Source organism: Nelumbo lutea, chromosome 2 (assembly GCF_056320005.1).
Source record: "Nelumbo lutea isolate HS-2025 chromosome 2, American lotus-T2T, whole genome shotgun sequence".
NCBI classification, from domain to species: Eukaryota; Viridiplantae; Streptophyta; class Magnoliopsida; order Proteales; family Nelumbonaceae; genus Nelumbo; species Nelumbo lutea.
In genome coordinates this window covers 54,780,052-54,805,603 of record NC_142685.1, presented here as the reverse complement: position 1 = coordinate 54,805,603, position 25,552 = coordinate 54,780,052, and the positions used below count along the sequence as shown (strand labels likewise).

General features: G+C 39.3%; 1 protein-coding gene across 6 annotated transcripts; it reads left to right on the top strand.

The window, feature by feature from the left end:
• Positions 1 to 24,593, top strand: LOC148870797 (GTP-binding family protein). 6 transcript variants are annotated; one of them, XR_016107743.1, is made up of 11 exons: positions 2 to 314; positions 1,433 to 1,515; positions 1,601 to 2,094; positions 3,667 to 3,756; positions 21,184 to 21,332; positions 21,923 to 22,081; positions 22,166 to 22,232; positions 22,506 to 22,613; positions 22,698 to 22,837; positions 23,461 to 23,737; positions 23,936 to 24,593. XR_016107743.1 is itself a non-coding variant. In XM_088972261.1 (11 exons), exons 3-10 carry the CDS (start codon positions 1,609 to 1,611, stop codon positions 23,543 to 23,545), a joined length of 1,284 nt encoding a protein of 427 aa, XP_088828387.1. In that variant the 5' UTR covers positions 2 to 314; positions 1,433 to 1,515; positions 1,601 to 1,608; the 3' UTR covers positions 23,546 to 23,568; positions 23,936 to 24,593. The 6 variants fall into 6 exon arrangements, 5 of the variants coding, with proteins under 5 accessions (XP_088828385.1, XP_088828387.1, XP_088828384.1 ...); XM_088972261.1 differs by having other exon boundaries at positions 23,461 to 23,568; XM_088972258.1 differs by having other exon boundaries at positions 23,461 to 23,572.
• The last annotated feature ends 959 nt before the right edge of the window (positions 24,594 to 25,552 follow it).

Below are 25,552 nucleotides of genomic sequence, written 5' to 3'. Positions count from 1 at the left end.
TAGATCGAACCAAACTGCAAATGCGGTTCGGTTTTGCGATTTAAACCGTACAATGAACACCGCAATCCAGAGGTTCTTTTTACAAACGTATCATTTCTCACGTCGAAAACCCTAAACCCTTCCATTCTTCTACGATCCATACTTCTCGTTCCTTCCACTCCTCCCAGACGAGTTTGAGAATATCAATCAGAATACTGTCTTAACCCAGAGACCCAAATCATTTCGTTTGTTGTTATTATTATTTAGGTTGATTGGTTGAAAGAAGTTCAAAGCTACAGGCATTTGAAGCTTCAAACGGGACCACTCATCTCTTTGTAAGGGAATTTGAGCTTTTCTCCATTATTTTCTTTCTTGCAAGAATCAATCAGTAGATGGTGTTTTTGCAACTTTGGGATGTTTCCTGAAGTTCTTTCCGCCAGATTTCTTAGGTGCATAAGGCTCCACAGGCATCATCATCCAAGCCTTATCTCAACTATATGGGGTGTTGCTAAGGCTCCATAGTCCACTTCTAAAAGGATTTAAGCAGATTTTTAAGGATATAGAGGATGACTGTCGTCCTCCATGTAACCTTGTTAAGCCTCGCTATGGAGCACACTTAAGTCATAATTGTAGTTGTGTTTTTCCTTTTTTTTTTTTTTTTTTTTTTTTTGCATTTGTTCGATGGTCAAGTTGAGTTTCCTTATGGCGTATCTGTGAATTTGCATATTTATTAACTAAGATTTCAGTATATCTTGAGAAGAGAAAAATTGATTTTATGTGCAAGTGTAACCACATAGTTTGGCATACAACAATCTTGGGTTTTCACGGGTTTGAGAGGGGGTTTCACAATTAGGAGAGTTGACTTTGAGAATGGGCAATTTATAGAAGGCTTATGTAGGCTTGTAACAGAGCCAGAATGGCAAAATTTAAAATCTATATATAATTTTCAAGGGTTTGGTAATCTACTGTTGCTACAGGAGAGGTTGGTGGTGGCGTTAACTTCACCTACCATAACCAACTAAACCCACCTTTGTTTAGTTCTGGGATTGACATAATCAAAGTAGTGATAAGCCAATCAAACCTGCCAGCAAAGGGGTCTAAACAACTTCTGAGAGTTTCTATCCATATATTTCAATCTATTTGTCTTGTATGTTGATGCATTAGATCAGGCATACGAAAATGAACCGTGTATTAGTAGGCTCTTTACCATGGTAGTACTGTCCTACCCATGATGGATGTCATGATGTCATCCCAGTCTTCAGAATGATTTAACACTTAAAATGATAGACACATCTCACTATTAGCTGACACTATTGAGTCGACCTATTTTTATTTCCAAATCAAGGTAAATATAGAATTCTATATGTGTATGTGTGTTTGTGTGTCTTCCTATCACTATTTCTACTATACATCTATATGCATTTCCTGCTCTAATCCATATTTGGAATTTCAGGACCTAGGATGAAAGCTTTGAGAGCTATCAGGAACCTTAGAACTCTCTGTACCTATATCCACAGAAACCATATAGAATTTTATGTGTGTATCTGTGTTTATTTCCTACCATTATTTCTACTATACATCTATATGCATTTCCTTCTCTAATCCATATTTGGAATCTCAGGACCTAGGATGAAGGCTTTGAGAGCCATGAGAAGCCTTAGAACCCTCTCTACCTATACCCACAGAAACCATCTTTCTACCCCCCTTTGTCGATTCTACTCAGCACAACCTGAAGAAGACAACAATAACAACACTGGAGAAGATGAAGATGAGGTCTCTTCCTTTGACAGTAGCCAGTATACATTCCCTAGTGTTGGTTCCAGTTCAGCTGCTGATGTTCGACGTGAACCTACATGGAATGAGGCATTTCGGGCGAAAGCTGATCAAGCAATATTTGGCACTGATGCTCGGAAGCAGACTTCTCAGATTATAGAGGAAGATGAAGAGGGCCGACGTGCAACCATGCTTGCAAAGGCTCTGCTTCATGCAGCATTAGAGAAGCCTGATGATGTTGAAGAGGAGGATATGGTGGTAAAGGAGGAAGACCAAAGGTCATTGTCTGTTGGGATAATAGGAGCTCCAAATGCTGGAAAGTCTGCTTTGACTAATTATATGGTTTGTTCTTTATTGTCTCTTTTATGATTCACTTATAAATCCTTTTCATAAATAACTCATTTTTCGTCTTATGAATATGTGGTGGATTGGCCTTCAGTTTTTATTTCTATTATTGGAAACTTTCCTATATGGTATAGGCTAAAATGACCAATTTATCCCTAGCCACTATTCTCACTGGAATTAGTTATTGCACTCTTTTGTAGTAAATACTCAAACAAGAATTTGTTTTCATATACATATACTTGTACATATATGTAAAACTAGGGGAGAGGAATGGAATTGTTAATTTTTGTAATGTTAGTTATTGACAAATCAGTGGGTGGAAGGAGATTACCAATGATTTAAATAAAAAGGGCTTGCAGTATAATGTATAAAAGGAGGGTTTGTTGTGTGTATGTTTAACATGGTTCCTTTTTGCCTTTTAGCAATGTAAATGCTTAGAGCATTGATGGGTGTTCTCCCTCCATTTTCTAATAAATATTGTGTAGACTTGAGAATGTATAAGAAAAAGAAAACCATAGTTGTCAAGGTGATGCCTAGGTGACAAAGTGCACATGGAAGGTTGCCTTGTTTAATTGTCAAGGTATTTTATACATGGTGCTATTATATACATTTGTATTCTTAGTTTTCTGTGATTATAATAATAAAACAAACATTATTGAACTTAATTATTTAGTTTGTGAGTTAAAATATTAATTTCTTTTATTATGTTCTCATTGTGAGGGTTCAATCAACATGTATGCTGTATTGAATCCTCAAAGACTTCAAAACCTGGACTCATAAGCAAGGAAGAACTCAATTTTTTTTTTCCAATCAACACATTGATTTTCTCTTCTTCTTTTTGTAGGACAAAAATATCTATTTTCTGAGACTTCTTTTCTTCCATGTTTTTTCATGAATATGTTAGTTTCTATGTTTTGAATGAAGTTTGTACATTTTTTACGAAGACTATAGTCAATTACCAATGAAAGATGGTTGCTACTGGCTATGGAACCTAGGGAATTACCCTAGAATTAATGGTTTTTATACAAAAAATGTCCATCACCTAGGCAACAAGGTGCCCTGTCACCTAGCCTTGCCTTGGTGTCTTGAGAACTATGAAGAAAACTAAAGAAACTGAAAATCAAAGTGTTGATTTCTTGTAGGACATGCCCTTTCTTGTGATGCCATGTCTAGGTATGCTGTGCACTGAGATTTTTTTGCTGACTGAAGCATGGAACATCACCAAGGTTCTACAATAAGTCTCATGCCAACTCTTGGCATGGTTAGGCCCATAGTTTTGAAATATTCTGGTAACCTTATTATGAGAGATTTTAAGTCCACCCCAGTTCCTCCAAATGAAAAAAAAAAGTCATTTGAGCACGGAAAATATTTTACTGGTATCTGTCTTATTATAAAGATAGCCAACAAAATTTATAGGTGCAAAGGTAACATATAAGTATCTTTGAACCTTTCAGTTGCTTGAGCTATTTTCTACTTGCTTTTTGGGTCTTCGGTAGGTTGACTTGAATTTTATTTCTTTATTTGCCTACTTCATTCACATGTCGTATGTTTGCTATACATTCGTGACAGGTTGGGAGCAAAGTTGCTGCTGTTTCACGGAAGACAAATACAACTACTCATGAAGTCCTAGGAGTTATGACAAAAGGAAACACCCAAATTGTATGCCCTCTTTTAGATTCATCAGTCACTTTGTTTCTTTTGGTTAAAGGAGTAGGAATATGAAGCTATGCGGTTTACATGATATTGCTTGGTAAAAGTTTGTATGTATTCCATATTTGTCTACAACTCTACATGATTTGAAATCCTGTATTGATGCCTTACCCATGCAATTTTTCCTTCTTATATCTTATATTTTCATTGGATGTTTCAGAAGTGTTAAGTATTTTACTTAGGTGCTACTTGATATCTGCTGGATTGGTTTAACTAAATTACTTGTTGGCATGGCTTAAAATGCCCATGGATTTCCTAAAATTTCCTTGACATATTCCCATTACCATGGGTGTTGACATGGAAAGTTACAAATCGACATATTCCCCAATGAAAACTAGTGGCACTATGTGAAGTACATGAGATGGTATTATAGCATGATGAGTTGGCAATAATATTTTAGAATGGCATATTGTGGCAATTGGGAACGTGAGATCCATCTGTTTTGACTTTTGAAGATTATCGTGACATAGAACGATGGAAGTAAGAGCCCTAAAGGATATTTAGTCCCTTGTTGCAAAATACTCGCGCATATTTTTTCCTTTGATCAATTACAAACAACTTTAGTAATTCTCAAATGAGGAAAAATCTGTTTTCTCCTGGAAAAAGAACTACCTCTCTCTCGGTGGGAGAATTACACTAATTAAGGCCACACTTGCTAACTTACCCATCTTTTTCCTATCGGTGTTTAAAATCCCAGTGAAGGTTGCTAATAGATTAGAGAAGCTTATGAGAGATTTCCTGTGGGAGTCAGGAGAGGAGAAGAGGGATCACAGAGTTAGCTGGGAGATGGTGTGTAGGAGTAAGTCTGGTGGTGGCGCAGGGCTTGGGAGTATCAGGAGAAGGAATACGACTTTGTTGAGGAAGTGGTTGTGGAGGTTCCCTATGGAGAAGGAGAAGTTATGGGTTAAAATAGTGGCAAGTATACATGGGCTAGAGGACAATGGATGGGACGCTGGAATCAGAGCTAGGACCACAAGCAACTCTCCTTGGAAAGCCATTCATGACCTGCTACCAGTTTTCTCCCCTAATATCAGGTTCCGGTAACTCTATAAAATTTTGGGAACAAACCTGGGTGGGGAGCGCCCCTTTAAAGGATCAATTTCCTTCTTTGTATGCTCTTTCTGATTTGAAAAATGAGCTGATCTCGTCTTTCATCACCGTGTCCTCTTCCACTTCTGGGATTGGGTGGAACTTGGATTTAAGAAGGGATTTGAGGGACTCAGACTTCGACAATAGTTCGAGCCTTATTACACTTCTTGATAATGTTGTCTTAGACCCCACTAGGGAGGCTTCTAGAATTTGGACACCTACTCCCAATGGCATCTTCTCTTGTGCCTCGTTCTTCAAAATCTTAAGTCAGTCCACCAGTCCTACCTTCCCCCTTTCCCTGTTGGTGAGGTTTGGTGCAGACCAATACCTCCTAGGGTTGGTAGTTTTTGTTGGGAAGCCAATCTGGAAAGAATTAACACTGGTGATCTACTCCAAAAGAAGAGACCCAATACTTGTTTGTCACTTCAGTGGTGTGTTCTATGTAAAGCGGATGGGGAGACTGGTTTTCACCTATTGGTGTCTTGCCACTTTGCGAGGTCAATTTGGGATTGGGCTTCCTCCTTATTTGGACGCAGTTGGAATCCCCCATCAGACTTGCAGGGCCTTTTCTCCCCTACCTTTTTCAGGTGGCGGATAAAAAGGGGAAGGATAATGTGGAGAGGAACTAAGGGCTGCAGTATGTTGGACATAGTGGGAGGAAAGAAACTCCAAGATATTCTCAGAAGCCCAAAGAGGAGCAACAGATCTGAGGGCTATCATACATATTAGGGCGGTACAATGGCTGAAATATTTGGAACTATTCACAAATTACACTGTGGATGACATGTTGAGGAAGTGGGGTGAAATTGTAAATTGCACACAAACCAAGTCAGTAATGAAAGTGGCTTGGACTCCCCCACCTAGTGGATTCTTGAAATTAAACTTTGATGGATGCAGTAGGGGAAATCCGGGGCAATCGGGGATTGGAGGTGTTTTTAGGGACGAAAATGGGGTCATCTCTGCCATGTTCTGAGGCTCAATTGGAGTGGGTGACTCCCTTAGAGCTGAGATCCTTGCAGTTATGGAAGGAGTCCAGAAAGCTAAGGAGTTGAACATAAAAAAACTCATAATTGAAGGGGATTCAGAGGTGGTGATAGGATGGCTGACTAAAGATCAAAATGGTTTATGGAAGTATAACAATGAGAGGAGGAAATTCATGTGGCTGGTGCGGGAGATGGAAGTTAAGACATGTTGGGTTAAAAGATCGGCTAATTCCCTAGCTGACGGTTTAGCTAAACAAGGGGCAGAAAGGGATTCCCTGTTTTGGGCTAAGCTGTAACTTTAGTGTATTCTTTTCTCTTTTTCTTCTTTTTTCTTCCTTTTATGAGGCTCTTAGTGACTCTTGGAAGATAAATGTGTTTGTCTTCCTCCTGTAAATTTTCTATTTGAAGAGCGTGACATGGAAGTAAGAGTTTTTCCCCAGATCTTTAGTCCCTGTGTCAGCTTTCCAGAGCTCACACCTTGTTGCAAAAACTTCCATATATTTTCCTTTTGATCAATTACAAACAACCAGATTCAAATTGTAGTACAATAGCAACTTCCTGACAAAGTAAAAACAAGACAAAAGTCTGGACCTAGAGATCACCCATACATGTGATAAAGAACCATCCTGACATATCAACTTCCAATACAAGATTTTCCTGGCGAAACCTCCCCTGTCCAGACTATCAGCAAGTGAGTTGTCAGAACTGGAATTCATTTGAACAGGATGGCCACTCTGAAATCTGAATAGTGGGGCTTTCACTGTTCTGATTGTATGTGACAAACCGCTTAATATCTATTCTCCAGCCATAAAGTCATGGAACCTTGTATTTTCCTTCTAGGTTTGTCAATATGGAGATTAGAGTACAATTTGTTTCTTCAAGGCATTGGTGTTTATTTTCTGTGTGAAGACATTCATCCATTTCAGCCATTAGTCTTGTAACAATGAAAATGGTGACAGCTTGGCAGTAAGGATGTCAGAGTGAACAAGACTTGTTTAAGGAATAAATGTATCAGGGATTCGGAACAGAGTAGCTTCTCCTTTAACCAAAAATTGCTGTGGTCCATAATTGCACTTAGCATTCTAGGTGATGGTACCCCAAAGGGCTATGTGGGTTTGGGCAATAGCTGTTTTCCTTAGTAAAATTTGTTTATGCCAAGCCATTACATGATAATTTCTAGTTGGCTTTGTGCAGGGTTAGCCAGTTTCCCAATAAAAAATATTGGGTTGGTCTATTAGGGCTTCATTTCTGGCATGATTTTTCCTGTTGTGCTTTTATGCATTGTTATTTGTAATTGTATTATAAATCATACTTTGTAAGGGATTTGTATTGATTTGTATCATGAACTGTAAGATCTTTTTTTCTGATTTTTAAAAATTGTCAAAAAATGTAAAAATATTTACTAAAAACTCTTAATAATAGAAGAATGGCTTTGCACCGGCTTTCATTCTATGGAGATCATATAGTTATGTATTAATGGCAATTGCATCACTTGTATGCTATAACTGGAATTCAATATATAGTATGATCAAATTCAACTACAAGTTAAAGTTATTGACATCACAAAGAACACAAAAATAAAGGACCTAACTGAAAGAAATATGACATTTGACAACTGACAACTTTATCAAAGGAGCAACTTTAATATTTTAAGAACTACAATTGTTATTGAAATCTGTACAGGTTGTATACATGAACTAAATAATTCAAGGTACATTAGTACAGAAAAATACAAATCACAGTTATAGACAATTTAAAACATTTAAAGTCTAAATTGAAAGGGGATCTCTTCTTGAAGGTCTTAATGCAAAGGTTCATGGAACTGAAAGCAGATTATTGTTTTTTTTGATGAATGAATGAAATTTATTAATCAGCAGAGGAGAATAGTACAATGTCCCAAGGAGAGGCACGAGTTGCAACCTCTCCTGGTTAGTTAAGTACAGCTTCCACTATATAATAACAACTTACAAAGTAGCACAAAAAAGGACCTTCCTGGATACCCCCCTGTTTAGCCAGAGAATCAGCCATAGTATTAGCTGACCTACTTACCCATTTTACCTCAAATCTCATATTCCTAGTTAACCACTTTACTTTTTTGATGAGGTCTTTGTAGCCCCAAATGGTTTGGGTTAAGCACCACCTTGTTACCACATGAGAGTCCCCATCAACTAGGAGATGCTCCACCCCAGGCTGGTTAGTGATCTGAATTCCTTGTACTGCAGATAGTATTTCAGCTCTCGTAGAGTCCCCCACTCCCACCGGTCCTGAGAATAAGGAGATGATGTTGCTGTCCTTATTCCTCAAGACATCCCCAATACCTGATGGCCCAGGGTTACCTTGGCTGCTTCCATCAAAATTTAACTTGATGATACCTTCTGACGGTGGAACCCATTCTAATAAGCGTTTATTCTTCTTTGTAGAAGTATTAGCTATTACTAACCAATTCCTCCACAAGTCATTAAAAGAGAAATCATCGAATATCTCTAAGGTTTTCAACCAATGTATTGCTCTTGTTAGAATGCAGTCCTTCACTTCGTCTAATCTTCTTTCCTTCTCTAAGAAAACTCTTGCATTTCTTTCCTCTCATAGAGTCCATAAGGTTGTTGCCCTGACACATTTCCACATGAACTTGCCTCTTCTAGTGTGCCAAACAAAAGAGGGGTTAAATAACATACTCAAATCAGTTGGCGAAGACCACCTACCTCCAAATAAACTAAGGCTCCAACTCCATAAGTCTGTAGCAAAGGAGCATGAAATCAACAAATGGAAACAGTCCTCATTCTGGGCCTAGCACAAGAAACACCATTTCGGGGAGAGACAAAGAGAGGGTCTCTTTTTCTACAAGTTTTCCAAGGTATTGATTTTCCCATAGTAGACTTCCCAATAGAATACAACAATTTTTTGAGGGATAGGTTGGGCCCAAATCTCTTTGAAAGGGAACCCTTGGGAATTGGGGTTGGAACTGAGGGATTTTTGAAAAGAAGAGCAAGTGAAAATACCTTTAGGATGGGGAGTCTAGACTCTTTCATCAGAAGAAGTGGGGTCCAAACAAACATACTCTAGTAAATGAAGAAGCTCATTGATACAAATCAACTCACCATCCCTCAATCCCCTATGAAAACCGAAATCCCAGTTTAAAGGCAGGGGAATTAACGGGTTTGGAAGAAAATTTGCGATCGACTCAATTTTGTGAAGGGATAGGGAATAAAGCGATGGGAATCGATCTTTGAGGGGTTGAGTGCCCACCCAAACATCCTCCCAGAACTTGGTAACATCACTAGAACAAGCATCATACCTAATAAAATTGAGGAAGCGAGGGAGAATGCCATGTATAGCTTTCCAAGGTGTTGTGAGGGTAGCTCGACGAGATATCCCGACATCTCAACCATTTCTTGAGCAGCCATGAATGCTAAACACCACCTCATGCCATAATCTCTCTCTTTCTCTATCGGGGCTATCTCCATAACCACTTTCCTAGGAGGGCTACATTCTTCAGTACTATGTTCCCTATTCCTAGACCCCGTTCTTCCTTAGGTTTATTAACTATCTCCCATCTAACCAGATGATCCTTCTTCACCTCCCTTGGTTCCCACAGAAAGTCCCTCATTATCTTCTCCAGTTTCTTAGCCTCCCTTGGTGGAATCCTGAACACTGATAGGTAGTAGGTTGGAAGGTTGGCAAGTGTAGCCCTAATCAAGGTCACCCTACCCCCTATTGAGATGTAATTCTTTTTCCAAGCTGCTAATCTTTTATCAAAAATTTCCACAACAGGGGCCTAAAAACTGCTTTCTTTAGGGTTAGCTCCTAAGGATAGCCCTAAGTAGGTCAAAGGCTAAGGAGAGGTAATGCAGCCTAAGCACTTAGCAATGGAATCAATCTCCCAATCCTCCATATTTACTCCAGTCACACAACTTTTGTCAAAGTTTATCCTCAGATTGGAGGCAAGCTCAAAGGCTCTTATTAACTTCTTAAGGTTGTCCACCTTTCTCAAATCACTCCCTCCTAAAAAAATAACTGTATCATCCACAAACTTAAGGTGAGTTACTGGACAAACTCTCCTCCTTATTCTCTAGCCCTTTATGTGGCCCTCCTCATCTGCTTTGGAGATCATTCCACTAAGAACATCAGCAACAAGTGTAAAAAGGAACGGAGAAAGTGTATCACCTTGTCTTAAACTTTTGTTGGCTAGAAAGAAGTCCATAACTACTCCATTCACCAGGACTGAATAATGACAAGAACTTAAACATCCTCTTATCCAATTACACCATTTGTCCCCAAACCAACGTCTTCTTAACACCTCCGACAGGAAACTGTAGTCCACTAAATCATAAGCCTTTTCCAAATCCAATTTGCGAACAAAACATTTTCCGCCAAATCTCCTCATCTTTTCCACACTCTCATTTGCAATGAGGATCTGATCTATGATGTCTATCCTGTACAAAGGCTCCTTGTGCTTGGCTAATGAGAGAACTGCTTTGATCCTCCTAGAAAGCACTTTTGCCAAAATCTTGTAGACACTTGTCACCAAGCTTATTGGCCGAAGATCTTTGGGGTGCTTGGCTTCAGTCTTTTTAGGAACAATCCTGATAAAATGCCATTGTAAATCCATATGGGCTCGGTGCCTTAGCTCTGTTCATAGAAAATATAGCTTGTTTGATTTCCTCTTCCTTGATCATTCTTTCTAGCCATCCAAAATTGGCCAATCCTCCTCTCCCACTGACAATCGATTCTCTAGGGGTCTTTGGAATATTGATTTGAAATGGTCCACAATCCTACTACCAATCTCCTTTTGAGAAGTAATCTGTACTCCATCAATCTCAAGCTTTAGTATCAGGTGTCTCCTTCTCCCATTAGCCATAGCATGAAAAAATTTGGTATTCCCATCCCCTTCCTTGATCCACTTATGTCTAGATATTTGTCTCCATGATATCTCCTCCCACAGCAAAACCTTGTCTAATTCCTTTTTCAATCTCCATCTCAGTTCTCTATCTTGTACATCCATCATCCTTTTAGATTCTTTTGCATCCAAGTCCTCAATCTGAGCCATTAATCTTGCTTTTGCTTCCTCCACTCTTCCAAATTGATCCCTATTCCACTCTTTTATTTTGCCTCTCAACCTTTTTAATTTTTTTATGGAAACTAACCCCATTCCATTTCACTTCCCTCATCTCTTCATTCCACCATTCTTTAGTCTTAGCCAAAAAATCCGGATGTGTTAACCACATATTCTCAAATCTGAATGGTCTAGGTCCATTTCCAAAAGGTTCTTGTCCTACTTCTATGGGGCAGTGATCAGAGGTTATTCTAGGTAGTGCCTTAGCCACCAATCCTCTCCAGTGGCTCTCCCAACCCTCATTAAAGAGAAATCTATCAAGCTTCGAACAAATTGGGTTTTCTTGGAAGTTGGACCAAGTAAAGATTGCTTGTAGTAGAGGAAACATAGTTTTCAAGGTGCCAAGGCGAGGCTAGGCGACTGGGGGGCGCCTAGTTGCCTAGGCGATGGATTTTTTATGTTAAAAACATAGATCCTAGGGTAGTTCCCTAGGTACCATAACCATATTTCTGTAATAATTATTCATGATTTTCATTAGAAAAGAAGAAGAAGAAGAACGATAAAATTTTTAGTTCTTTCTTACTTATCTGTGCAGGTTTAATAATGTAATAATGATAAAATTTTTAGTATATAAACACACAAAATGATTGTTTTAGTTTAATAATGTCTATTTTATAATTATAATCTCAAAAAAGTGCGAATAAAGAAGTATTTTATAGTAGGAAGTAGAAAGCTGTTAGGTGATTAGGCGCGGCGAGCCTCAAAGGGCATCCTGTTGCCTAGGCGTCGCCTTGACAACTATGAGAGGAATTTCTCGTAACTCACAAGAGTTAATGAAATCATTGAACTTCCTCATACTAGTTGTGATGGCCTGTCTGGAATTATTTGATTCAGTTGTGAATCTAATTGCATTAACATCCCCCCCCCCCCCAAAAAAAAAAAAAAAAAACCCCAAGGGCCTTCCCATAAACATTGAATACCATGAAGCTCCTCCCATAACTCATTCCTCTCTATGCAAGTATTTGTTCCATACACATTTGTTAGCACCCATATAAAGCCATCTTCCACCATCCTGAATTTTAAGGATACAGTAAAGTTTCCTATCAGCTCTTCTATTGGTTCTACAAAGTCCTCCCTCCACAGAGTTACTATTCCCCTCGAAGCTCCCCACGAAGGAGCTGAACACCATCTCACCCCTCTTACTTTCCAAATCTCTCTAACCCACCTCCTATCCAGTTCAGCTATTTTTGTCTCCTGTAGCATCATGATATCAGGTCTTTCTTTCCTAAGTAATTCCTTAATCAATCTCCTTTTTTCTAGCACTGCCCAAACCCCTCACATTCCAACTGATTATCTTCATTAACCTTCATGAATAAGCCCTTGAAAACTGTTTCCTTCATTTGGTTGCCTTTTTCCTTTCCCCTCTTCCACTGAATTCGATATGCCCTTCAATGTCCAAAATTAATCTCTTACTTCTGACTTCTTCTTTTTCCTACCCTTATTACCCATTGACTTCCTAGATGGCCCTTTATTTCCTGTTTCCTGCCCCAAACTGCTTGGGTTAGCAGTTGCTTCAGATTTTTTTGGACTCTCCTCTAACATTTCCTCTTTTTGTTTATATTCCCCCAACAAGGTATAAATCTGCTCTCAAATTCATTCTAGTTCCTCCTGTTTCCTTACTACTAAACTAACTCCCTCCTCAGTTCGAAATCCCGCCTTATCAATCATCATTCCCCTGCTGCCACTTGGTTGGTCTGGTTGAGATTCCAGGATATCTGTTACAAACTGAGAACCCTTATTAGTATCTAAAAACAAATGGACAGGCTTACCTGAAGGTGGCATAGATGATTGCAAATGGACCGGCTGTTGGGTATCAATTCTTGGAGTGTGAGCCAGACCCATTCCCTTTTCCTGGCTCAGCCGTGGAAGTGAACTAGGTTCAGGCAATACTTTTTCACCCCCTACAGTCAAAGATTCCTCCCTAGTCTTTCCCTCTGCGTGAATCCTTTGATAAGGCGCCATTATCTGATTCCTGTTTCTCTGGTCCGATGTCCTGACTATGCTGTGCAAGCGGAGTAGAGTCGTTTGTTGGCGGAGATGTAAACTGCCGGACCACTTTGAATGTTCCCAACTCCCTCTTTTTTATGTTCGGCATACCTGGACCGATAGACATTTGTTCGCCACTGCTGAGATTTAGAATTCTTTGCCATCTGATGTTGCCAGTGTCTTGCATGTTCATTTCCTCCTCTGGAAATAAGATTTCAATGTTTAAACTTCCCTCATCCAAAATATCTTTTGGTTTATGAAGGTTGATACTTCCCAGACTAATAGTTCCTCCAGATTCAGAGTCCGAATCAGAGAGCTCTTCATCTTCTGTCAATCTGTCTGAATCTGAGTCAAGTAACTTGCTTTGCTTCACACACCTCGGGTTACGGCGGTCCTGTGTGGAGGTACTCATCTTCTTTGTCGATGGGATCCACTGTAACGAACTGGAAACTCTTGCTAACTGTTTGCTGAACTGTGCGAGTGAAGGTAGGAGCTCGAGGAAGATGATGGTAGACCTTGTTTGTTGTCTACTTGAGGTCCTTCCCCTATCACGTGCCCCTTTAAGTCATCATGCGCTGACTTGATTCCTGGGCCAGTTATTTTTGGCTCACTTAACTTTTTGGGCCTGTTGGGCCCAGGAAGAAGATTTGGGCCTGCTGGGTGATCCACCATACTGCTGCCGACAAAACCCCCACCTGACCCGATGGTTTACCTCCCTCCAGCTGTACTGTATCCAGATCCTTTCCTTCATTTGAATCATTCAATATATTTTGTTTGGCGCCACAAGTGGCTACCTGAGCATAGGTTCTATTGGTTGTCAAACCCTTACCTTGTGTTCTAAGGGTCTCCTGACCCAAATCTTTTGGACTGCCTAAAGGTAGAGTTTCCATTTCAGTGAAACTTCCTTGTCTCTTTTTTCCAACCAACTTCAAGCTGCCACATAACAACATTTCCTCCACCTTTTCGTCTTCCTCCTGCCTTGCCTCCCTCCAGAGGTTAGCTTCAATGGAGGACACTAATCAAACTGGTACAAACAGTTCATCCACAATTACATTCACCTTCCTCGGTAGATCTCCCCAGAAGACACCATCAAGGCGAGCTCCACACAGCAAAGCGATTGAGTTTGCAGTTTCTTGATTCCAAAGATGGAATGGCAGCCCAATCACACGGACAGTAACACTATCTTCCACTGAAAACACTTTCAAATTTGAAGAAATAGACCATTTATAGACTGAAAAGGTCCCCAGAACATCTTGGATACAACATGCTCTAACATTTACCTGGTTTTCCAGAGGGTCCAATACTGCTTTAACAGAATCGAACGGAGTTAAAATGAAGGTGCTTCTTAGCTCCAGTTTGAGCTTCAGTAGTTCTGCAACTTTCCACCAATCTGTCACCAATCCTCCAGCTTCAACCATTAGTGGTCTTTCCCATTTTCCTACTGTTCCATCTGCTATCCAGGAAGGATCCCTCCTACTGTTTGCCATGGTTACAAATTTATTTTCTGGTACCTCTTCCTTATACCTGATCTGTCTTCTAGTTTCTGGTCTTTGTTCCCTTTCATCAATTTCTGATAGTTCTTTTTTTCCCTTCTATTTAGGAATTTTGTAAGTCTCCCAGCTATCTTTATCCATCCTTTGCCATTCTTCCCTTGAGGGAAGCAAACCATCTGCTTCCTTCCTTTAGAAAAAAATTCAGTGAGGGATATGAATGCACCCTTTGCATTCCCCTTGTTCTCCATCACATACCTCCTACCTGACTCTGAGGACTTTTCTTTCCATTTTATCTGTTTCCCTTTAGTTGCTGCATCAAAGACATATTCCTTCACCCAGATAATCATGTCTGAGCCTTCCACAAGAACCGTAGCCCTCTTCTGTTCTCTTATTTTCAGTCCCATTCTTCCTTTGATCCAAAATTTCTTCAAAGAGAAAATCTTTGGCCTCTACCCTCAAAGCTGTCCTCCATTTTGCTTTCTCCACAAAGCCTCTATCCATTGCTTTTTCATCTTCGTTGTGGGTGTCATGCGATGCGTTGACTGACATTTCCCCCATGTTGTACTTACAGCTTCACACTTGCATGAAAAGCATCCATGCACTTGGAGAAGGGAGGGAAAGATAAGGCTAGTGAACTTGAAGGCTGAAGAGGTTGACGAAGCATACCTTCATTTTAAGGATTGAAAATTCAAAACTTATTATCCCGCACAGTGACGATGTGTAATGCCAAGCTCGTCTTTGCAACTCTGAAAGCAGATTATTCTTGTGCATATATTCTCATGTCAAAGTATATATACTGAGGGGGATGTGGTAGGATGTTTGAAGAATAAGGAAGCTAATTACTGAGATCTGAGAGGGGGATGAAGAAGTAAAGAGGAAGAACTGTAAAGTGTAAACAAGGTGGATGGTTCAGTTGCCGAATTTAATGGGGATAGTTCAATCACTTCTGTCTCTTTTATTTGGGAATGGTTTTCTTCTCTATTTGGTTGCAGGTGGATTCCTCCTAATGTGGCAGGCCTCTTTGAAGCAAACTTCTTTAGGTGACCAAAGAAAAGGGGAGGGATGTTGTGGAGAGCCACAAGAGCTGCGGTCTTATGGGCAGTGTGAGAGGAAAGAAATAATAGGACTTTCAAGGAAAAAGAAAATTGAGGGAGGGTTTGATTGATTGCATCACTATTAAGGTAGTGCATTGGGTAAAAACAGTTGAGTTGTTTAAGGAGTTCTCAGTGGATGATATAATTAGGGGATTAAATTTTATTCTTCAAAAAAAGGGGCCGGAGTTCAGTAGAAAACTCTTCAAGATCCACTTCAGCAATTCAAGAGAGTTGGGCAGTTTCTACACAGCCAAGAACAAAGATGAATTTCAATGGAAGCTCACTTTGTAACCCCCAAGGCCTTCAGGTGTAGGAGTTTTTAGAGATGGGGAAGGAAAAACCTTGGCTCTTTTTTAGGGGCCTATAGGACTGGATGACTCATTAAGAGCTGAGGTGTTAGCTTTACTGCAAGGACTGGAGACTGGCAAACAGATGGGACTACATCAGATTGAAGTGGAAGGGGATTCATGGATGGTAATAGACTGGATGAAAGCTGGAAATTGGGAATCTGGAATTACAGGCAAGCTATTTGAGAAATATGGAGTCTAACATGGGAAATTGAAGCAAATTTTAAATGAGTTAGAAGAAGAGCTAATGTCCTGGCTGATGCATTAGCCAAACAATGATTAAACAGGAGTGGGCTATTCTGGGCTGTATTGCAACAGTGGAATTGTTTATGGGATCAGTATTCCAGCTATGGAATGTCTGATGTGTAGTTTTTATGAATTAATGAATGAAAGTTACCGTTTACAAAATAAAGTTCTATCACAGAGGATATAAACTTGAAATCTAAGCATTTATTCTTCTGAAAAGCCAACACCTGAAGGTTTCAGGTTGGAAAGGTTCCTACAAAAGATAAAACAGCCCGATTTCTATTCATAACCCACATTTTTTAAAGTGGCTCCAACACCCAAAACAAGTATGTTTGATGTGTAGCAGAGTGTTGACAGGAAGGAGTTGGAATTTTGGGACAAATTTAATTTTGATCAACATGCATGACAACTGATGCAGTGGGGCTACAACAAACTATTAGAAAACAGAAACAAGAGAGGAAAAGAGAGTAGAAAGGGTGAAGAAAGAGAAAAGAGAGAGAAATCCCAAGGAATCACTCCAAGGGGTCCTAGAATCTCTCTAGGGTTTGTAGGAACCACTCCATACAGGAAGAGAGCTCTTAAGAAATTTTCATTCATTCATTTATTCATTAGCTTCAAAAGGAAGAGAATACATCTATTTATATAGTGACTTGTGTGGCCGGGAACACTGTTCACCATAATTACAAAAAGTGCCACTCTTTGTCTTGTGCATCAAAGAAACACAATAACTTTCTATCTAATAATGCAAATAAACTTCAAATTGAAAGACAATCACTACTAAGCTAGAGGAACAAGATGCTATAGCCCAAGCACACATTGGGCTGGTCAAAATAACGAAAATACCTCTGAACAGATCAGTCCAAGTCCCAAGAGTCTTCTCCATGCCAAATCAGAACCTGTTTGTTGGCCTTCTTCTTATGAGAATAGGTCTTATAATGCATGGACCGATCCCCATCACAACAGATACTATTTATATGGGGAAAGCCCCTATTTTTATGTAAGTTTTGCATGGACACAGATACAAGAGTTGGAATTAGGGATGCTTATGGTTCAGTTAGCCGAACAGTGGAACTGGTCCTTCAGTTTTTGGAAAACCGTGAACTAAAATCAACTGGTTAAGCGATTGGTTGGTTGGTTTGGTTCTTTGGTTTTTTATATTTTTATATATATATTATAAATAAACATATAATATAAATACTAGAAATATCTATAACATATATACTGGTCAGTTTGGTTAACCACTGGTTTTTCATATTGGTTAGTCGAAACCAAACTGGTACCTTAGGTTTTTCAAAAATATTGAACCAAAACCAAAACGACTGGTTTGGTTAATTGGACTTTTTTGGTTTGGTTTTTCGGTTTTTGACGAGCACCCCTAATCATAATCTAGTGTGTGTCCAGCAATCTGACTCGGAAACACAAATAAAAGGACATGCGGAGTTGCAGACACACATAATGACAAATATTAACTATTAATATACTCCATATTTTTGTTGAACTCTAATATTATAATCCTATAAAAAGTTTTTTAAAAGTTTACCTTTGTAACCTAATAGAATTTTCTAGGAAAGATGACTTTCAATATGTACATTATCTATTCACTCATCATCATCATCATCATCCAATCCTTATACCAACTATATGGGGTTGGCTACACGAGTCTTGTTTCGTTATTCCATTTTGTTTAAAGCCATATCCATTGTTAAATTAATAGCACTTAAATCATTTTTTTACTATGTCTACAAGTTTTTGTCAAGACTGTTGGAACAGGCCAACAGAAGGCAGTTAGTCAGTTTTACAAGAGGAGGCTACATCAACTCAACTAACCGGCCACTTGTAACAACTGCCATCCAATTGGATTGTCAAGACTGTTGGAACAGACCAATGGAAGGCAGTTAGTCAGTTTTACAAGAGGAGGCCACATCGGCTCAACTAACCAGCCACTTGTAACAACTACCATCCACTTGTAACAACTGTAACAGTCAAGATTGTAGCACTATAAGTAGTAGAGCAGAAAAGGAATAGGGGAGGACTCTTTCAACATTAATCTCTCTCTCTCTCTCTCTCTCTCTCTCTCTCTCTCTCTCCCTCTCTCTCTCCTTCCAAGAATTCAGGAGGTTGGCCCCTCGAAGAGCCCTGAGTTAGGCAGGTTTCTAACAATTTGGTATTAGAGCCAGCATGACCAACACAAGAAACACATCAGTAGGCACCCGAGTGGATCAGATGGAAGTCGAGATCCATTGAATGTTTTCATATCTCAAAGAAATGAAGGAAAGTTTCACTGCTCTCCTCCCTCGACTGGAGCAGGGGACAACGAACATTGATAGAGGAAGCCAAGAAGAGCGCAACAATGAAAACAACGGCAGAACAGGGGCGGCAACAAGAATAGCCAAAACCGACTTCCCCATCTTCTCAGGCGGCGACCCAACTCCCTGGATTCTCAGAGCAGAAAGGTATTCGATTACCAGAAACACCGGGGCAAGATAGGGAAGCTTTGGCTTCTGCGCATCTTGAAGGGGAAGCCATCCTCTAGTTTCAATGGTACCGAAGGGGGCACCCTCGTCAAACATGGGCAGACTTCACGGATGCCATGACTGTCCATTTTGGATCATCTGGGTTCGAAGATCTTGATGAAAATTTGGCAAAGTTGCGGCAGGTGGGATCAGTAAAAGAATACCAGGTGGAGTTAGAAAGGCTAGCCATGAGAGTCCAAGGGTGGACGAAGAAGGCATTGGTGGGAAGCTTCGTCGGCGACCTAAAAGAAGAACTGCGACTGGAAGTGAAAGCGATGCAACCCACTTCGGTCATCAATGCAGTAACACTAGCAAGATTGTATGAGGACAAGTTCAGTCAAGCAAGAAAGGTGCAACGACCGTGGGGTCCAGAAGTAAGAAGGGAGCAAGAAAAGACAACAACACCAGACAAGGAGGAAGGAGTACTGGGCCCAGGCCCATTGGTTCCTTTCAAATGGCTGACTTGGGCAGAGATGCAAGCCCGCAAAGACAAAGGTCTCGGTTACAAAATGCGAAGAGAAATTTGGGCCGAGCCGTCGCTGCAAGAAACAACAAGCGTTTCTTCCTCCAAACAGATGCCAAAGAGGAAGACGACATCCCCGGGTGCGGAGAATCTAACCCAGGATGGGAAATACAGTCCAATGGCACGCCTGAAATATCCTTACAAGCCCTTATTGGACTTGCGTCCCCCTCAAACAATGAGAGCTGTAGGGCTGATTCTAGGATGCCAAGTGTCAATCCTCATAGACAGTGGCAGCTCCCTTAACTTCATAACTCAAGTCTTGGTGGATAAAATGGGACTTCCGGTGCAACCAACAACGACCTTTTCGGTTCATGTGGCGAATGGTAACAACCTCTCTTGCAATAGCATTTGCATGGGCCTGCCACTAAAGATTCAGGGTCATCAGTTTGCGGTGGACCTATATCCTCTCCATCTCAGTGGAGCAGATGTGGTGCTAGGCATTCAATGGTTAAGGCAGCTAGGACCCGTGGTCTGTGACTGGGTCCGTCTCACCATGGATTTCACATAAGGAAACTCCACAGTCCATCTACAAGGGCAAACATGCAAGGGCCCAAGGCTCATCAGTCTTGCAACGCTGGCAAAGCAAAGAGGAGACCCAGATCAGTCCATATTCATGCACATGGACTCAAATTTTCCTACTTAGATCTGCAATCAAATTTCCTACATTAGACCTTGAGGGCAAGGTCGCTCTAAAGGAAGGGGGGATTGTCAAGACTGTTGGAACAGACCAACAGAAGGCAGTTAGTTTTACAAGAGGATGCCACATCAGCTCAACTAACCAGCCACTTGTAACAACTGCCATCCAATTGGATTGTCAAGACTGTTGGAACAGACTAACAGAAGGCAGTTAATCAGTTTTACGAGAGGAGGCCACATCAGCTCAACTAACCAGCCACTTGTAACAGCTGTAACAGTCAAGATTGTAGCACTATAAGTAGTAGAGTAGAAAAGGAATAGGGGAGGACTCTTTCAGCATTAAACTCTCTCTCTCTCCCTCTCTCTCTCTCTCCTTCCAAGAATTCAGGAGGTTGGCCCCTCGAAGAGCCCTGAGTTAGGCATGTTCCTAACATTTTTGGTCAACCTCTAGCCCTTTTAGACCCTTCAAGTTGCAATAAATTACTTATTCTTGCAGGTGCTGTTGGTTGTCTTCTATGCACTTGGCCAAACCATCTAACTCCATTACTCCTATGTCCTATGTTCCCACAAATGACTCCGTATCTGATTCTATCCTTTTCTAATTTTCCATTCATCCATCTCAGCATACACATTTCTTCCACACATTTTTTGGAAACATTGCTTCTTGACTGCCCACCACTCTACTCCATTTCCATCAAATAAACAATGAGAGAAAAATATCATATAGCAGTGTCTTTCTGGAATCCATGCAGTGTCAGTGTCCAATATGCGTCCTACACAAAGGTGTATAGAAGAAACAGAAGATAGGAGGGACATCCTCTGTTTTCATATTGGAAAAGAAGGAAAAAGCGTGGGTGGAACCCCTGATTTCATGTTGAGAAAGAAGAAAAGTAATACGAAGCAAACCCTTGTTTTAGTGGAAGAACAAGATTATTGCCCTTTTCCCTTTAGAAACGAAGATGCTAACAAACCAGCCTTCAATATAATTCGATATATATATATATATATATGTGTGTGTGTGTGTGTGTGTGTGTGTGTGTGTGTGCTTCATACACAAACCAACCTTCGATATGATGAAACTTCAAGATTCAATGTTTCTGCTTTGCCTGTCACAATGGTTGAAGGTAGATTTGAACCTTTTTTTATTGCGGGTGGGTAATATATATATATGCTTACTTCATACACAAACCAACCTTCAATATAATGAAACTTCAAGATTCAATGTTTCTGCTTTGCCTATCACAATGGTTGAAGGTAGATTTGAACCTTTTTTTATTGCGGGTGGGTGGGTTCATTTGGTTGTATTAAAATTCTATTCTGCCTGAAGAAAACATTCTGATTACTTCTGTGCAGTGTTTCTTTGATACCCCAGGACTCATGTTAAAGAGTGGTGGATACCCTTACAAAACTGATGTGAGAGTTCGTGTAGAAAGTGCTTGGAGCTCCGTTGATCTATATGATGTGCTTTTGGTTATTTTTGATGTCCATAGGCATCTTTCCAAGTAAGTTCCTTTTGCTTTCAGTTTCAGTGTATCTTGTCAATGTTTTCTTCCTCATTACATAAGCAAGATTGTTAGGGTACATGTTTCTTGTGTGACATTCAACTAATGATTGGTGTGTACTCCTTTTATGTCTATTGATGCTCTGATAGCTTCATTTCAGTATACTTACATACCTATTATTTTTTATTATTATTTTGATCAGTTACATATCTATTACTGCTAAGTAACATCTTTGGCTTGTTATGTAGAAGTTTGCAATTTATATTCTCTCTCTACCTTTTTGAGATACAGCTACACATTTTCACCATTTGAAATTGCCGTAAGTTGCACTGCCGGTCATTTTCACCATTTGATATCCCATGAAAAATGGCCTTTACCCAATGTTAGTCCCTGCTATCTGGGGTCTTTTGAGGGGTGGACTGGATGTGGATCTAATCTTTGGCATTTTTTTTTTCTACAAAGTGGCAACTTCTATATCTCGTGAAGATAAATATATTTTACTTCCTTTTTTCTTCTTGATGTAGTCTCTTGTGACATGTTGGCAATGCGGAGTGTGGGTGCCTTACCATCTAATTCTTAATTTCTTTTAGGCCTGACAAAAGGGTGATAAGATTGATTAGACATTTGGGAGCACAGGCACACCCAAAACAGAAACGTGTGTTATGTATGAATAAGGTTGATCTTGTTGAAGTGAAGAAGGATTTGTTGAAAGTTGCTCAGGAATTCGGAAATCTTCCAGGATATGAAAGGTTTAATTTTGGGTTTTTAAATAATTAATGCATATGCTCAAGATCTGTAGTTTTTTTATTTTCTTTTATTCTTGCATTTCTTAGATATTTCATGATCTCGGGTCTCAAAGGTTCTGGAGTGAAAGATCTTGCTCAATATTTGATGGATCAGGTATATTTCTACTTTCATTGTAAAACTGTAGTATTTATATTGTTATGATATTTTCATTTTAAGCTTTATACCTGACATAGATGTGCTTTTCTGGGACGGTGGGACCATATTTTGTTTTTAAATTGTTTAATCTCTCTCATAAGAACTAATGTTAATTTGCCTATCTGGAGCCATCACAGTTTTTAGAAATGGTTTTTATCACTCATAAATCCGTTGCTTACTGGTTATATATCCCACAGGCCTGACATGTACTTTGATGTTACTTTACTTCAGGCAGTCAAAAGACCTTGGGATGAAGATCCCACCATTTTGAGTGAAGATACTATGAAGAATATATCATTAGAAGTTGTCCGGGAGAAGATGTTGCACCATATCCATCAAGTACTGGTTATTCTTCTTTTGATAAGTTTCAAAGAATCTTTCGTTAGGAAGCCATAAAGTGGGTTACATTATCTTCCATTTCAGGAAATTCCTTATTCTCTGGAGCATCGCCTGATTGATTGGAAGGAGTTGAGAGATGGTTCTCTTAGGATTGAGCAACACTTTATCACTCATAAGCAAAGTCAGCGCAAAATTCTTGTTGGGAAGAATGGATCTAAGATAGGGTAATTTGGTTGTCTAGCTCAACAAATCCTCTTTTTCTATCAAAGTTCACCATTATCAGTGATGATGACTTTTGTGATTGTTTCTTTTTTTGGTAAAAAAGAGAAATATAATTAAACATCAGAAGAGATACAAGATATATTGTTTTGAGTGAGAGAAGACAAAATCCAAGGAGGAGAGTTAAACCATTGAACCCCGTTTAGGGCAGCTAGAACTAGCTAAAAGTTGGGCAATGGATTATGTGATTGTTGAATATACCAAAATGACCTTATTTTGGGTGGTACTTTATATCTATGATAATAAACCTGCATCTATGTTTCTTCATTTTGAACAATGAAGTTGTGGACTCAGGTGGGAGGTATTCCTGACAGAATGTTCCTTGGAATCTGATATATTGCATGTTCTGGATGATAAATAAGACAACATGGCTGTTAATCAGGAACATCTGATCAAATTGAGCTTCCAATTTTTTAAGTTTTGAGGTCTCTTACTTGTAGTCAGTTAGATGGTCTGGTGAGAGTTGATCTCCTGGATAGTTGTTATTGTTATTATTATTGTTGTTGTTGTTGTTATTCTTCAAACTCTAATGCCTTTCGCTTGTTTTTTTTTTTTTTTTTAATTGCAGGAGAATAGGCATGGAAGCTAATGAAGAGCTAAGGTCCATCTTCAAAAGGGATGTGCATCTCATCCTTCAAGTTAGAGTCGCCTGAGGCAATGATCAGATGAATGGGATGTCAGTAAGTGCAGCCTTTCTAATCAGCATCTGGTTGTATATTTGGATAATTCTGTCATATGTTGTCATGCTGTTTGTTTCTCTCCAAGCAGAAAAATAATAAATAAATAAGCCAAGGGTGAGGGGACGACTATTTGCACAGGAAACTGGATTTAAGTTTAAATGACATGTATGAATGCTGGACCAATTCCAAAACATATTTATTTGAATGTGAGGATACTTAGATGTCCCTTGACTAGGTTGTGTCCTAAATAATAACAAGATAGGTTCTACAATAGCATAGGAACAGTAATTATTCTAGTTTTTTTTACCGGGCTTGATTGTTGCTGTTTATCTGTCAGTTTCTTTATTGGCTCTCTTGTTGCAGATTTATGGCCATAACACGCTGCACCATGACATTATATATGTTCCCCTGAGAGTGGCATTTTTTGAGATGAATGATGGTGATTGGTAGCTGCTCTTATGGCGCTGGAACTTGTATGGGAGATGGGTCGCACCAATCCACATAATTAGAGCTCCAACAAGCATATAATCAGGGCAAATATATTTCTGAAATAGCAAAGATGCTCAAAGAGACGCCTATTCGGATCCAGTAATAACCTTCTCAAGATGAAATTGCTGGCGTGATGAAATAGGTGTGGTCAACCAACTCAGCGATGTCCAAGCCAAAGTTATACTCTTCTCAAGAGGAGACAACTATTCTGCTAATGTTGCTTCAGCTACTTCAGATTTGTTGTTTTACATGTGCAGGAATTTTCTATTAATGATTTTGGAATTTGACTTAAAATGCATGCTTACTAAACACTTCCAAGTTATTTGTTGCGTGAGTGGGTCATTAAGAAAAGGGATGAATGTATTTTTTTTTTATTTTTTGATAGAAAAAAGGGATGAATGGTTTGAAGCTTTTAATGGTAATAACTGCCGTACCTGTAATTTGATGTAGGTATATGTACCTACCAAGAATAAAGAATGTAGGCATGTTAATTATTTAATTAAATGCTAATGGTTTAAAGCCTCTCTTTCAACGATATTATTGTACATTTGGACTAGCTGGTTAGAAACATACTAGTTACATACTTATTCTTTCTTATTGTTTTGGATATTTTCTCATTAATTTGTCCTAAAAACATGATTTTGATAATAGAAAAATACTTATTTTTTTTATCAGCAATGGATCCAACTCATTGGTAACCATTTGATCCGGGCTCCCTGAAGTCAATACCTGTCTTGTGTCCCTATAACCAATAGATTTTTATAATGTTCAAAATGTCACTTGTCAATACAGTAAACATTAGGAATTAGGATTTAGGACATGTGACTATTTTAAACAAGGTTTAAAATATCGATACAGGACGACATTGACTTGTATCGGTACTGTTTTTTTTTTGTTTTTTTCATTTGGTTCAGAGGGGCTGGTCTACCCCCTGAACCACACGCTGACTCGAAACACCCCCGTAGGGGCGTATCAGGAAGATTCCGATATGGGCCGATACGTGACGGTAACCGATGTATTGTTGGGCTCCAGCATGACATTACTTCATCTAATTCAATTTGGGGTTATAGGCTATAGCATTAGCAATACATCAAAGTCAAAGGCTTTGATTTGGTGCTTTGTGTTGGGTGGTTTGCCTAGAGATATGTCTTGGCTCAATTCTTGAAATTTAAAAGAAAAAAAATCAAAGAGTATTACTCCTTCGAATGCATGCATAAGATACTTTGAACGCAAGTAGTAGGGCTGGCTGTCAATGGGTCAGTTCTGCCCAACTGCCTGAACTGAATGAAATTGATTATGTTGGTTCTGATTTCATAATTATGTCCCGATCAATAATTGGGTCGGTTTTTATTATTGCTTGTCCTGAATTGATTCAGATTCAGAGACGATTGTTTTATAAAATATATAAAATTTTCTTAACTTTTTTATAATTTTATTATATTTTATGTTTGAAATGATAGATTTGATTGGTAATATATAAGATAATATTAG

Coding starts and splice junctions, on each gene's coding strand:
- LOC148870797 (XM_088972259.1), top strand. CDS start 1,609: ATGAAGGCTTTGAGAGCCATGAGAAGCCTTAGAACCCTCTCTACCTAT. Junction 3,757..21,183: donor CAAAAGGAAACACCCAAATT/GTATGCCCTCTT, acceptor ACTTCTGTGCAG/TGTTTCTTTGATACCCCAGG. Junction 22,614..22,697: donor TGTTGCACCATATCCATCAA/GTACTGGTTATT, acceptor CTTCCATTTCAG/GAAATTCCTTATTCTCTGGA.